The sequence below is a fragment of the Hemiscyllium ocellatum genome, chromosome 29 (genome assembly GCF_020745735.1).
Source record: "Hemiscyllium ocellatum isolate sHemOce1 chromosome 29, sHemOce1.pat.X.cur, whole genome shotgun sequence".
Lineage (NCBI taxonomy): Eukaryota > Metazoa > Chordata > Chondrichthyes > Orectolobiformes > Hemiscylliidae > Hemiscyllium > Hemiscyllium ocellatum.
This window is the reverse complement of record NC_083429.1, coordinates 31,219,275-31,234,444: the sequence shown is the minus strand read 5'-3', so window position 1 is coordinate 31,234,444 and position 15,170 is coordinate 31,219,275. Positions and strand designations below refer to the sequence as shown.

At 40.6% G+C, this 15,170-nt stretch overlaps 1 protein-coding gene across 1 annotated transcript; it reads right to left on the bottom strand.

Moving 5' to 3' along the window:
* Positions 1-4,762: 4,762 nt before the first annotated feature.
* On the bottom strand, positions 4,763-10,320 carry bsx (brain-specific homeobox). The gene is made up of 3 exons (XM_060847035.1): positions 10,059-10,320; positions 6,618-6,808; positions 4,763-5,020 (listed from the first exon to the last, which is right to left on the bottom strand). The coding sequence occupies exons 1-3, from the start codon at positions 10,318-10,320 to the stop codon at positions 4,763-4,765; spliced, it is 711 nt and encodes a 236-aa protein (XP_060703018.1).
* Positions 10,321-15,170: the final 4,850 nt, after the last annotated feature.

The window sequence follows — 15,170 nt, the reverse complement described above, 5'->3', positions numbered from 1 at the left end:
GATTATAAATCTTATCTCTTATAATCCTTTCCAAAACCTTTCCTGAAGGGCTTATGCTCGAAACGTCGAATTCTCTATTCCTGAGATGCTGCCTAACCTGCTGTGCTTTGACCAGCAACACATTTGCAGCTGTGATCTCCAGCATCTGCAGACCTCATTTTTTACTACAATGGAAGTAAGGCTTACTGATCTATGATTACCTGGGTCATCTCTACTGCCCTTCTTGAACAAGGGCACAACATTTGCAATCCTCCAGTCCTCTGGTACCAAACCTGTAGACAATATCCAAGCCTGTAGACCTTTCTGTTGGATTAAAATTGTCCATCAGCGCTCAATCGGGGCAGTTTATGTTCTCGGACCTGCACCCTTGGATAGCCAGAATTAAATTTCTCAAAAAAGATATAATTCCATAGCTCACCATCAGATAAAACTCACATCTATTTGGAAAGGATTTGAACTCATTCCCTGGTCTGGGTATCAAAGCCACATTATGACTTTGAATATGAATTACCTTTTTAAACAATGTAAGTGCAAAAGCTGTGAATATTTTTCATTTTACTTTAGGATTTAAAATTATGTCATGTAAAATATGCAGCTTAAATAATTTAAGCAAATCTGTTCTTCCATAAATGCTTTGTATTGTCTCCAGTATTTATCTCATGAGGATGCCACAATACAGTTCAATACAATTAATGCCATCATAGTAAAAGGTTTGAACAAACACTTTTTGATAGAGCATTTTAAATCTTCTTAGAACAAACTTCATTATTAGAAATGTCTTACTATTTAAATCATTCTGTTCCAGCTGAAACAACATTTTAAAAATCATGTTAAAAATCTTTTGGAGTTTCTATTATGATAGTCCAACATGTTCCCAGTTATTGTACCATCTGCTTCTGATGTATTTTAAAAACATTGCAACTTATTCGAAAGTGTGTGGCTTAGTGTCCATATTGTTGCTAGGGAAATTGCATTATTAACTCGTGGTGTTAGGGGAACATAGAAAGATCAGAGCAAGGAGTTGAGCATTCATCCCAAGCCTGGGCTGACTATAATGATTATTGATGTGCACCTCAACTCCACTTGTCCGTGCTATCTCCATGTCATGTAATACACTTACCAAACAAAACTCTTTCCATCTCGGTCTTAACCGTTCCAACTCCACCCAGTACCTATTGCTTCACATGGCAGAGAATTGTGTGGAAAATGTTTACACTTAACGCTCTGTCATTAAGTGTAACATTATATCCCTTCATTATTTTGTACTCCCACCATAAGATTCTCTGTATCTATCATCTCACATCTCTTCTAACTCTTTAAATTATGAGGAAAGTAATGTGGGTATCTGTGAGTTTGTGTGAGACAGAGGCAGAATGTGTACTGTGCTTGGCTAATGCACCAGTTGTGAAAATGATTAATATAATCCACTTTCTTGACATCAATGGATGACCTTAATGCAATTCTTGGATTTGGACGAATGGCTTTGGAGGCAGGTATTCAATCCTAAGATAGCATTTTTACACTGGAAAGTAAACAGCAGCATTATAAAATGACTAATGTGATGATTGAATATGAATTGTTATTTTGTGAAGAATGTACAATATTTATGACTGTAACAGCCTATGTACTCTTAGAATTATATTCCACATCAAAACAATGTGTAGGTTAATTTGTAGATTTTGACTAAAACATATGATGCGCTATGAAGACAAGTGCAAAGTTATGAAGTCTGTTCCATGCTTAATGCATTTTCTGTAACTTTTTAAAGTTTGTACCACTGTCAAGTTTATTGCAATGAGAGTTGATGAAAATGTATTGTTAATCTGCTGTGGAGATCTAGTGAACCACTTACTGCCCTGTCATTCTGTAGGACTGATAGCTGAAGTACAGTTGTTGCACAATCAGAAATTGCTGCAAAAACTCAGCAGGTCTGATATCATCCATGGAGAGAGAACGGAGTTAATGTTTTGGGTTCAGTGAGTCCTTTTGAGAACCTGATGAAAGGCCTGAAAAAGGATCACTGGACCTAAAACATTAATGTGCTTTCTCTCCACAGATGCTGCAAGACCTGCTAAGTTTTTGCAGCAATTTCTGAATTTGTTTCTGATTTCCAGCATCTGTAGTTCATTTAAAAAAAAATTGTAAAATATCTATATGTTTTCTAAAACTATGCTTTGGTTAGTAGGATTTAACTGGAGATCACTTTAGTGTACAAAAGGGTGAACTTGCTCACAGTACTATTTTTTTCTTCTGAGTGCAAATCCTAATGTGAAAGTAGAGTGCAGTTGAGGAACTGAGTTAGGACTTTGGGAAGAGGTTTTGGATGGAGGTGGCCAATGCAGACCCTCTAAGTTCTGTTCAATTAAGGATGGTGGGCTAGGTCCTGAATTATAGGGTCAACAGTGGAGTGGTGGTGGTGGGGGGGGTGCGGGGGGTGGGGGGGGGGGGGAGGGTTTTGGGTTTGCATAACAGTCATGCCACTGAAGTAGTATTTTAAAGACCCAGGCTAATGAGCTGGAGACACAGTCTCACATTCTAACAAGGAAGTTAAGTCCAGTTAATGTGGACAGTGTACAGGAACATGGAGGTTTTCACTGGCCTGCAGTCTTACCTGGATAGCCTTATCCACCACAAATATTTGGATTAATCTTATTTTATGTTCAACACTTTGCCTCCTTCAGAATCCATGGAGACCAGAACATGTCCTGGAGTTTTTATGGCCCTTGAAAATTGGGCTATCTGTGTTCGCTAAAAGTATATTTTCAGCATTACCTTTTCACAAAAAACAAAGTTCTGGAAATACCTGTGTCTGAATCTGTCTGAATGATTGACAGTTTATTCTGAAAACTGAATCTTACCAAACAGGTCAAGCAGAAATGTCAGATATTTTGGAAGGTGGTGTAGTATGATCAGCTTCATAAATTTCTTATTGTAATTGAAGCTCATGCATACGTTACTAAAGGAAATTGTCATGGACCAAACTGACCCCCCTCAAAATGCAATAGACCCTAACATTTTCGTATTTGAAAGGTAAGTGTAAGACAATGCATTCCAGATGCAACTCATTTGGTCAAACTACCTGCTCTGAAGCAAAACACACTTTATTTTAGCTGTAGCGTAAAAATACAGACAAATTAAAAATAGTTGGTTTAACTATAATTCTATCAAAAAGCTTAAGAAAATAGCATATTAACTACTACTAATTAACTGTTCCAGGCCATAACATCCTATAAACACACCCCTGACTGAAACAAATTCTGTAAAATAAATTGATTCGCATGCAATTCTAGCTTTTAGAATCCCAGCTTTTAGCTGTAACAGAGAGAGGAATAAGAGCTTCCACACCCAGCTTCAAAACACCAGCAACTGCTGAAAGCAAAAACTAATAATCCTGGTTCTGTGGGAGATTGATTCCAACCGTTCAGGCTGCTTTTCTTTAGAAAAAAAAACACACCAAGGCTTCACAAGCTGTTTACTGGTTTAGGAGCACTCTGCTCTCTATCTCAAGCTTACTTCATTCAATAAGGGGACAAAATATTACTTAAAACCATAGTATCATCACAAAATTACGAATTATGTTCTGCACATGCCTCACCTTTCATCTTCAGAAGTTTTCTAATGCGGGGGGATTCAGCCGAAGAATGACCTTAACCTATTAAAGGCTAACGCTGTGCTGAGTTGGAAACAGAAGGATTTAAAGGGCGAGAAATTTGGTTTCAACTCCTGTGCGATATTGCTTTTGTTCTAATGACACAATCCTGTGTTCTTCCGTGGAATATTGACAACTAACACATCAGTGTATATGGAGTGGGGCACGATGTCTGCTTTATGGAGAATATTTCAGAGTATATATTATCCACGGTAAAACACATAGATTATCTTCAGGGTAGCATATGACTGCATATACTGTATATTGTATGAGAAATGCCCTGTGTGTTTATATATATTTGTGTGCGCGCGCACACATTACTTAAATTATATGCTATATTGTATAAGAAATGTCATCTGGTTTTAATTTTTTATCGAAGTATTAAAAATGTTCTGTTGCACAATTGTTAATGCAAATATACTGGAAATAACGTGCAGTGAAGTGTAAACTAGGTTGTATTGTTAAGAAGAAAAACTGTAGCGAAATACAAATTTGATAAACGCGCAATTCTGAAACCGCGTTCCTTCGGTGTAGATTCTGACTCGAATCCGCATCAACCGGTTGGTTTTACGTTTTCGGATCTTACTTGCAGATGTATATTTTGTTTTGAATCGGCGGGCAAAATCGGTTGAACACTTTGTAACAAAAACCAGCAAATCCAAATATTCAGGCTGTTGATGAATTGTCTGAAGCTTGCCATTGAAGTTGACAGCTAGATTTTGTCTTTTTTTTGCAAATGAATGTTTTATTGACACGAATATAATTTGAAATCATTGACAAAATGCAGACATTCTACAGTACAAGTGCTATAAAATGATCAAAAAAGACCTAACAGCTGTTAATATAGACAACATCAGGCATCATTGCAGCCGAATTTATTTGCAACAATAAACTGGAAATAAATATTAGATTTGCGTAAATTAACTATTTACAGAGAAGAACATCAGAATTGTAGACTACTTGAAGTGCATGTTTCAAGGCTTGCCATTTAGTTCAGTGTTATAACACCGCGTCCCCTCTCAAACCCAACAGTTTTAACACATTTCCTGGGAGACATAAAGTTCTTTGCCGTGTAGCATTTATTTCGGTGATCGTATATGTTTTAATTTTATTTTACATTATGTGATCGGCAGAACAAATATCATCATCTTCTATTATATCCACATCATCTTCACGGTCCTCCAACACAAAGGCGTTCTGGCTGCTTAAGGGCTTTATGTCTGAGGAAGTTTTCTGGTTTAACGCCGCCTCGTTGACGCTGGACTCCAGGCAACGCTCCCCGGCGGGAGAGCTTTTCTGACCATGATCATCCCGAGTCTTTCTTAGTTGTTTTTTATGTTTCATCCGTCGGTTCTGAAACCATGTTTTGACCTGGAAAATGCACCGAGAAAAAAAGCTCAGGGAATTTCTTTGGGAAAAGTGAAAACCGTTATCGATCCAGTGAGTTTACTTTATCTTCAGGTATGTCTGCGTGAGGCGGCATGTCTGCACGGATTGGATTGATTGATGGGCAGAAGCCTTTAACGAACGAGCTTGAGGAAAATTTCGAATGCAAGAGACATTGGGCGGATAGTTCGTACTGAAATGCCACTGGTAAAATTTGCACAATAAATCCAGTACTTTTAGAAATAGACTTATTTCTGCTAAAAGTATATAAAGATGAACACGCCGTTGTGTAGTCAATCTTTCAGCCTATATGTTGAGGAACGCATGGTGTGATCAATCACTGAAGGAGTTATCTAAGCTATTGATAAATTCAGGTAAAGGTTAAGGCAACACTTAACAGCATTTACTTTCGGTCTGGATTTGTGGAAATAAATGTATTATTAACTCATGGTCGGTTCAAAGAAGCAGCTGACCACTACCTTCTCAAGGGCAACTTGAGATGGGGCAATAAATGCTGGTTCAGCCAGCGATTCCCACATCCCGTAAATGAAACAAAACAATGCACTCCTCTATCTCAAAACCCGACCCTCCCGGCGTCAGAAATTACTCGAAGGATAGGAGTGTACGTTTGTCTAGTATTTAATTTCAAAAGTGGCAGTTTTAATTCCAAATGCAATTCTCCTTGAACTAACTTTGAACATTTGCAGCGTATTCCGATTAAGACAATCTCAAATATGAGCAATTGTCAGTCAGCGTTCACTGCAGCTTCTTTTATTTATCCACGTGAAACACTTCCTTTCTGTTTCTCTGTTGACGAGTTTGTATAGTTATAGATTCTAAGTTCACTATCATCTGGGAGGTCGTTTCAGACGCTACCGATGACATTTTTAAATGTTTGCATTCTAAGCACTGGATTGAGTTCCTTGTTCCGACACATTGTTGACGAGTGTAAAAGTGTGTGTGTTACTCTGCTATTTCGAATCAGGTTTCTTTCCGGGGGACAGGGAGTTTTTTTTCATATATACTCTGGTATCAGTCTGTACAGTGGGTGAAAGATGTGGAGCTGAATCAAACTGGGGAGGTGTTTGTGTTTTTCTCTGCCCCCAGCCTTGTGAAGGGGAAGAAGTTAATTGCGAGTTGTCAGAACTAAGTTCAGTCCTAAATCACGTCTTTCCTGGGCTCAGGACCGCGTGATCGATAGGGAGCCGCTATTCGATTTGGTTGAAACATCCAACCCCAAACTTGACCTGAAAATCGCTTTAAGCACACAGAAATATCCAAGCACTCAATCAATAACCAAGTGCTGACTTGTGAATGATCTAATTGCACAAAGAGCAAGACATCTTTACAACAATTTGTTCCCACTTTTATATCTCAGTTGATTTTCGTTTGAAAATCTCATTTCTCAATTTATCAATGGAGTAGTGTATTGCATGATTGTGTTTCAATGTATTAAGTCCGCTTATGCCAGACGAAGTATAATGCCCCTCCATGGATCACTGCTCTATTTCCTTTTATTCCGCCCCCATCCCAATCCCATCTCCCTCTCACTGCTTGCTTCCCGGCTATTCCCCGGCTATACCTGGGTCTCCGAGAGACTGAGTGCCGACGCCAGTTCCACCCTCTCTGGGGTTGACAGGTAACGCTGAATCTCGAACCGTTTCTCCAGGCCTGAGAGCTGTGAATCCGAGAAGACGGTCCTCGCTTTCCTCCGCCTGCAGTGTTTGCCTGGGAGCTCCGGGGGGTGTTGGAATAGAGCCGGCATATGCATACCTACTGATTACGAACGAGACAATACTCCCAACATGAATAACCTTCCCAAGCCACTAGTTTAAAAAAAATTGTGCAACTCTTTAACCCTGGTAAAATGAATTCACAATGCCGAAAATATTTGTTTGGAGGTTTTTGATAAGCTCTGTTCTGAAATTGGGCAGAACAAGTTAAAACACATATTCTGAAGATGTCCTATCGTATTCTTCAGTGCTTGAGCACAAATTCTGCACCTAACTTCTAATGGTGGGCAACAAAATAACGAAGCAGGTTTTTAAATCAAAGCAAACAATTGACTTGCCGCCGATAACGTGCACGGGGCAATTTTGATCCTCCTTTTAAAAATCGGCGTGAATACCTGATTATCACAATCGATTATAAACGTATCAGGTAGCATTCTACAACTTCATTTTTATTATTGCAAGTTATTCTATTAGAATCACTGCCACCGTTTTGTTTAAAGGATTGTCCGCCCAATTTCTGTAAAATCTTACAGACTCATTTTCGACAAATGCCGATTCATCGAACCAATTGGCCTTGAAGTGTCTGGTCTGGATACATTTAATGCAATCAAACATCTCGCTGTATCTGTAAGGCCTTTAGTATTAGAGCTGCAGAATAGGATTTTCCAGATATATTTGCATCTAGTTGGAATTATTTCGATGTATTTATTGAGTTTCATTCAAACCTTGAAACCAGGTGTGGTACAATGCATTGACCTTTGTGAGCAGTCACCCAGACAGCTTTCCACCTCGCCCACCCCACCCCTTCATCTGTAACACTTCAAGTTGAGAATAGTTTCCATAGACTGGTTTCGTGTCCATATAATAGCAGATCAGTTCATGTGTGACCAGATTCACATGAAACAGTGGCTACATTTCCATCACTAGTTATTTTCTGCCGTGTCACCCTTAGAATCGACCCGTTTGTTTGTAATTTAAAACAACTTTCATCTTAAAATAGGATGCGATTGGGAGCTGATTGCGATTAAACCCCTTGAAACATAACCTCGATTCTCGAGTATTCTAAACTCTGATTCCAGTCTTTTTAAGTCAAATAACGTTTGGTAGCCAATTGCCAATGTTCTTCTCGGTTATCCTCGCTCCCCGATTGGTTCCCGTGAGTTAGGGCGAAAATCTATTTGATTGCTAACTTTCTGAAAATTCCGCAAAAATCTGGGCTTTATTGCACTTCAGTTTGTTTTAACATACATCTATCAGTGTTTGCTCAGGATAAGCACACTCTCACGGACTGAGCTAGAGTTACGGCACAGTCTCCTCAATCTCCCTTTCAGTGTTTTGTTTCTTGATTTGACAGTTTAGGTTCAAAACATTCAGGAGCGATGAAAAAAAACTTATTAATTTTGTATGTGATATTTTAAGTAAAACGCTAACAGCACCATCTATGGCAGCTAAATCCATTTATTGTAGATTTTAAATTGATTTCCCCCATTTTCGACTGGTAATAATTTAACTATGATACCATTCAGTTGTGCTTCACATAGGTTTTATTTTCCATAAACACTTTACACAAAACCGAATAAGTTTCGTTTTGAGCCAAAAAGTTTTGGAAATTTATTTTATTTTAGTTTTATTTATTTTATTTTATTCACTTTTGGAAATTTATTTTATTTTCGTTTTATTTAGTTTTATTTATTTTATTTGATTTAGTTTTGGAAATTTATTTTATTTTAGTTTTATTTATTTTATTTAGTTTTGGAAAGTTATTTTGGATTTCACCTTGGCTGCCAAAGAATGCATTGTACTTTATCCAATGTCCATCTTACCCGAGTGTAACACGGTTGGAGTAACCGAAGGTTTAGCGAGCTCACGGTAGAAGTGAGGAGAACAGCGTTCCCTTAACTCTAAAACGAGACATCATTTTATATATCCCAGATGTTTAAAGTTGCCAAGGTATATAGGGACAGGGAGAAAACGAAACATGGCGTTAGGGTAGATGATCATTCATGATCGAATTGAATGGGAGATCTGTCCTGAGAGGTCCAATGGCCATTGCCTCCTCCTAATTCACATACTTCTAAAAGAGCCCATTTTGACCCAATGTTGGAATCCCAGTTTTACTGGAGTTTCAAGTGACAGAACTGTTTGAGAACAGCTTTAGAAACATCAATTTACAATCTAATTTTCCCTTCATTTGGGTTGAAATACATAATTAAAATAATTGTCGTAAATACTACAGAAACTAATATGTTCAGATTTCCTCACGAAAGAAGGGGGGAGGATTTCAAAAGATGCTAAAAATCTTGAAAACTTTTTAAAATATTCAACGTGAAGGATTGTTTCAATCGTCAATCGTTGGCTATCCCTTGGGTGTTGTATTGGTCGAGAATCGGATTACTTTCAAATTATAAAACAGTAACAAGCCATTGCAACAAATTCACTTCGAATTCGATGCCCTCTTCAAAAGAAAGATATTTTGTCACATAGCTTGAAAGAGAAAAAAAAGTCTAAATTACAATTTCCTGTTTTCTTACATCTTTTTCTGCACGCGTTTCCGCAGAAAGGAAGCGCAGCCTCAGTCAGTATAACACTGAGCCAGCAACTGCTCACTACCCCCGATTCTGAAACTCAGTATTGGAATCAATGGAATTCTTTTTGGTTTGTTTTTGGTACATGTTATTGAATGTTGCCTAAATTCCCTACCGTGGGGAAACAGGCCCTTCGGCCCAACAAGTCCACACCGACTCTCCGAAGAGTAACCCGCCCAGACCCATTCCCCTTTGACTAACGCACCTAACACTACGGGCAATTTAGCATGGCCAATTCACCTAAACTGTACATCTTTGGACTGTGTGAGGAAACCCATGCACACACGGGGAGAATGTGCAAACTCCACATAACAGACAGTTGCCCGAGGTTGGAATCGAACCTGGGACCCTGGTGCTGAGAGGCAGTAGTGTTAACCACTAGAGTCACCGTGATGAAATGGCGTTATCACCCAGATTCGTAAATGCTTCCCTAAATTGCGCGACTGTGTCGTTCGTTGTGTGCAAATGTTAACAGCGTCATGCATTCCATTAAACTTCGGATAACAAATTAGTTTCGAAGAAAAAAACTCTTTGGAAGTATGCGTGTCCCCGCTTAATGTGGCCTCCTCCTTCTACTCTGTGCCCAACCAGAGGAATGCTGTTGTGCTCACACAGAGTACCCTTATAGGAGTTAAACCTGTTTCAGCGCTCCGAACTATGTTCTATCACTCAGTTAGCAATGAGTGGCGAACAAGCAAGACTTACCAGGCGAAGTGAGAAAGTATGGGTGATGATGCTCCGGCTTGTGGAGTGGGTGGTGTGGATGAGGTGCCAGTATGGTCGGGGTTGGCACGATAGGGTATCCATACTCTAGCAAAGGGACGCGGGATGCCAAGGAACTGGCGAAGGAGACGGGAGGGGCTTCCCTCAATGGCTTGGGTTTGTGCAGTAAAATGTCTTCGATGAAGAAAGACGTTGGCCGTTGGACAGAAACTTGTTGAATCGGGGATGTGAAATTCAGATTCATTTCTCCACTAAGTTGGTTGCTGTCAGTCCAAGGGGGTAATCTTTCGGGTTTTTTTTAAGTGTGTGACTTCCGTTTGTTTTGTAGCGGGTCAACTCCTCTGACAAGCTCAGCTCCTGTTTTTATTGCCGAGACTCGGGCGAAATGCCTTGCTTGACATGCAACAGGTTTGCAGGAGGTTTGGAGCTTATTGACTGAAGTCGGACCTGCTCTTCACCGGGAGATAGGACTGCCCTCAGCCAATGGCGAAGCTGCAGGGCGGAGGATGGCAATTGGTCGTCATCCTTGCTGGGGACCTGAGCGCAGGGAGTGCTCATTCACAAGGAGCTAGCCTTGGTGCTGAAAGGGCCCGGCTCAGTCAAATCATCGTTTTAAGTATTTGAACGCTTTTACTGTATTCTGACAATTGTTTTCCCGAAGGAAAACGCGCCCGTCTTTAATTTGCCGAAATGATTCCAGTCCTCTATGTAAAATAGCTTCCCTTCTCTCTATTAAATTACCTCTGCGCCGCTAATAGGCTTCACATAAAACTTAACAGTGGTTGTGGATTGTATGAATCTTCTCGGCTGCTCGCCTCTCTATGATATATATATTCCATAAGAAATCATTTAATAAAACCTATTAAATTCAGTGATCACTTGAAATGCTGCAAAACTACAGGCGAAGTGCTGAAACTTTGGCTAGAATACTTATTTGCTTGATGAAGGATTGCCCGGAGCGCCTCTTTCTTTGACCGCAACCTTCCAAGGTAAAGAAGGCAATTGATTCACAGTATGAAAGCATTTAGCCCCCTCTCAGTCCAAGCTAATCGACCATCACCCCTTGTCCCACACACTCTCCCATGGTCCCTGTTCCACAGCGAGTGGAGGTTAGGCCAGAACACAAAGTCCTGGATCTACTCAGTGGATCATTCAGTATCTGTGGAGAGTGTGGACTGTCCTGGAGAAAGATATCTACTCAAAGCATTAACTGTCCATTTTTCGCTTAAGAACTTTGTGGAGTGGCGTCTGGATCTGAGTTAGGTTTTCCAGCATCAGCAATTATTTGCTTTTTGTCCGGTTCGGAGAGGTATTGGTCTTCATTTAAATACCTTTCAATTACATGCCTAGACTTTTAAAAATATTTTGCAACCCCAGTTGATATTTGGATGCATTTTATTAAACGATATATGGCCATAGCAGAATTTAATCCCTGACTGAACATCAGAATGTAGCAACAGTCACAAAATCATTATTTAAATTTACGGATTTAGCTGTTACTATTTGAACGCCAATTGCCTTCTGCATTTTTCAGAGAAAGGTATTGCTACTATTTGCAGGAATAACAGCAAACTTTTAAAAGCTGAATGGCGTTTTCCAAATGCTGTTCAATAATGTATTCAACTATTTACTTGTTAAATATCATGGTGCGGCAACTCTCTGAGAAAATGCTAAGTCAAACCTTGCCTCGTGATGAGTGGTTGGGATATGGAATACACCATCCGAGCGTGTGGCTGAGGCAGGTTCTATCAAGGCTATTTGTCAGTTATTTGAAAAAGAAGACTGGGGTAAGGCAGGAAAATGACACTAGCTAATTTGCTCTTTCCGAGAGCCAGCACAGACACGATCGGCCGAATAGTCTCCTCCTACCCTGCAAGAGTCCCGTGATTCTGTAATAAATAATCCAATGATTAAAGAGTGTTTAAGCAGGAATGATTGTAACTTGCCGCCTGATTGATGTGTGAGTGCCGAGGTGGAATCAGAACCAGATTCTCTAAGTTCCCATCTTCCGAGGTTCTTCTACTATCTGCAGGTCAAAGTTTCGAAGAACCCCTGTGTTCATCCAGCCCCGCCTGTCATGACAAAGCGTTTAAATCTGCGGGCCTTTTTTCTCTCTTCTTTTGTCCAGTTCATTCCCAATCAAACCAGGTGTTGGTACGAAAGATGGGAGAGAGTGTTCCATTCTCAGTGTCAAGTTAGTCCAATCGATTGGCTGTGGTCATGCATAGAAAGCAGACTTGTCCAAAGGCATATTGTGCCATGCGAAAGTCAATGAAATGGTCCCCGATCGGTGATTGCACATCTATGTTACTTATTTCCAAAAAAACATTCCCGTGGATTGATATCGCTTGCCTGGAGAATTTCAAAGAGATCATTTCCAGAGATTTATTTGCTTATTGACCGAGTTCTCCTCCTCTAATTGATTACTCTGTCAGTGGGACAGACAGCGGGGTGGGACCATGTCGGGGTTGTAATATGTGCCAAATGATGGTGTTCCAGGCATCACTGGCGAAAAGGTGGTGCCTCTATGGTCTAACCAGACCATGAGGCTGCTCACTCATTAGAGAGAGAGAGAACTGCTGGTGGTAGATTAGATTAGATTACTTACAGTGTGGAAACAGGCCCTTCGGCCCAACAAGTCCACACCGACCCGCCGAAGCGCAACCCACCCATACCCCTACATTTACCCCTTACCTACGGACAATTTAGCATGGCCAATTCACCTGACCCGCACATCTTTGGATTGTGGGAGGAAACCGGAGCACCCAGAGGAAACCCACGCAGACACGGGGAGAATGTGCAAACTCCACAAAGTTTGAACCCGTGTCTCTGGCGCTGCGAGGCAGCAGTGCTAACCACTGTGCCACCGTGCCGCCCACTAAGATAGTTCAACCTGAAGACCTGTACACCTCAGGCGGAAGGCTGAGATGGAGAGCCCTTCATGAACCGATGTGGTAGTTGAACCCACACTGTTGGCCTTGCTCTGTATTACAAACCGGCTCTCCAGCCAACGAAGCACCAACACAGCAGGCTTTGATGAATCAGCGAATTCTACTTTCGTGACCATAATATTCTTGGCGTTCGCACAGACCGCGGTTGTTGGAGACAACGACCTCACCCCACCACCCCCGCCCCATATATTTCGTAAATACAGAAAAGCAATAATTTGAAAGTCACTGAGTGACCACTAAACGATCCAATTCGATTACAAGTGACACTAAGAGATTTGAGTAGACAACTTCACTGTACTTAGACTTTAGATCGGGCAGCAGTAAATGCCAGTCTGTAGTCAATCTAAACTGCAGTCCAGCAGGTTGGTGAGCTATTTACACTCGAGTTAATTTAATATTAGAAGGAATCGTGCAGCAGTTTGTAATTTCGAGCAGCATGTAGAGAACTCGCGGAAGGAGTTTGTCACCCAATCTCGGTGCCTTGTGCATTATTAGTAGTGAGCTGGGGGTTTGTAGGTATATTGATGGGGTTTGGTTGGGGGGGGGGGGGTGATGAGGTGTTCATGGCGCTGGTGTGTGGCTGAGCCCTGGCAGCGAGGTGGAAGCAGATTATCGGCCTGATTTGTTCACATGTCTTTGCTCTCAGTGTGTCTCTGGAACTGTGCCGTGGCAACACGGCGGCTGTGATAAAGGCATTGGCCTGTCCGGAGAACTTTGAGTCTGAAAAATGTACAACTGAATAGGTTTCATCACATTTCACGTCGACATTATTGTATCTGGGTAAATTATCTCTGACCGTTTTCAATAACAATGCCTAATCCTCGAATGAGGCAAAATAATTCTGAAATATGGCCGAAGTTTTAAAAAAAACAAACCATTTTCCCAGTCCCCTGAGCTGTGTTAAATAGAATAGTTACTTGGGCAACAATTTTAAGAAATAAGTGGTTCATGGAAAAAAATACATTTTATATTTAAACTTTGCCTTCTTATTGCTGTTGCTGTTTGAATGGGACTCATTCACTGTCACCTCTGCACACAACAGATCGTATACCAGGATTCACGTTTACATTGTAATATCTGTACATTTAACTTGAAATACTTTAATCTTTTTCAATAATTCTTTCCCCCCTATCCTATTCATCTGACGTTGCTCCTTTTAATTTCTCGGAATATATGTTTCTCCTCGGTCTATTTAAATCAACTTTATCTTCATGTAATTATACACGATTTCCCTCGAAGCGATGAGAAAATTATGAATTGACATTTTCATTAAAAACTTAACCTTTAACCTCCCTGATTTATCCCCACCCCGTCCCCTCCCTCATGTCCCTTCTGTTCCTGTTCCCGATCTCCCTCCTGCGCTCTGTTTCCCTGCAACGCAGGGCTCAGTCGAATGACGGTTAATTTCAGCTCATTTCCCATCAAATTGGTGTAATTATTGACATTAAACTCGGGAAAATTACAAGAAGGTACTTCTGTTCCATCTCCCAGTGCCCGCACTAATTTGTTGAAATCGAGTTGCCATCACAGTTCCAATCATTTTTTTATTAATGCGGAAAGTGGTTGAACGGAGGCAGAATTCTCGCAGCCCCATGCTATTAGGTAATTAAGGAAGATGTTAGACTGGGAAGATGCTAATCCTTGGGCAACTGGACAGCCTTTCCATCCGATCAGGCAGGTAGAAGAAATTAATTTCTGGATTCAATTAGTCTTAAAAGAACATTACTTCACCAAGTGGAAGTCACGTCTTCCATATGTATGAGGGTGAAAAGATGAAGGTTTTAAGAGACCGCAGTGCTGGTAAACAAGGATATTTGAATAATTACACGTTGAATTGTCAGCCAGTAAAGCAACTTTTGGATGTTGGTTTAGATGAGAGGAATTTGGATTAGACCCTTGGTCTGAAAATCACGTGCGGCAGAATAAATGCATTATTGTTCCTGTCACATCTCATTTATTTTAATTTCAAACTCGCACATGCACAGGCACATGCACATATAGGTGTTTAATGTTTCTATCCGGTATGTGCACTGGCAGGCTTCAGCCTGCACACGGCATACGGTGAGGCTAATTAATAACACACACAAGACGGTAACAACTTGCTGTAAAGGCCAAATGGGAGTGTGAATGAATTAATGGTGAT

Bases quoted from the DNA above. Each gene is read 5' to 3' on its own strand.
- bsx (XM_060847035.1), bottom strand. From the start codon at position 10,320: ATGAATCTGAATTTCACATCCCCGATTCAACAAGTTTCTGTCCAACGG. The intron at 6,809-10,058 runs GTAAGTCTTGCT...CGTAATCAGTAG, and splicing joins ATACTTTCTCACTTCGCCTG to GTATGCATATGCCGGCTCTA. The intron at 5,021-6,617 runs GTATAGCCGGGG...TGCATTTTCCAG, and splicing joins TCAGTCTCTCGGAGACCCAG to GTCAAAACATGGTTTCAGAA.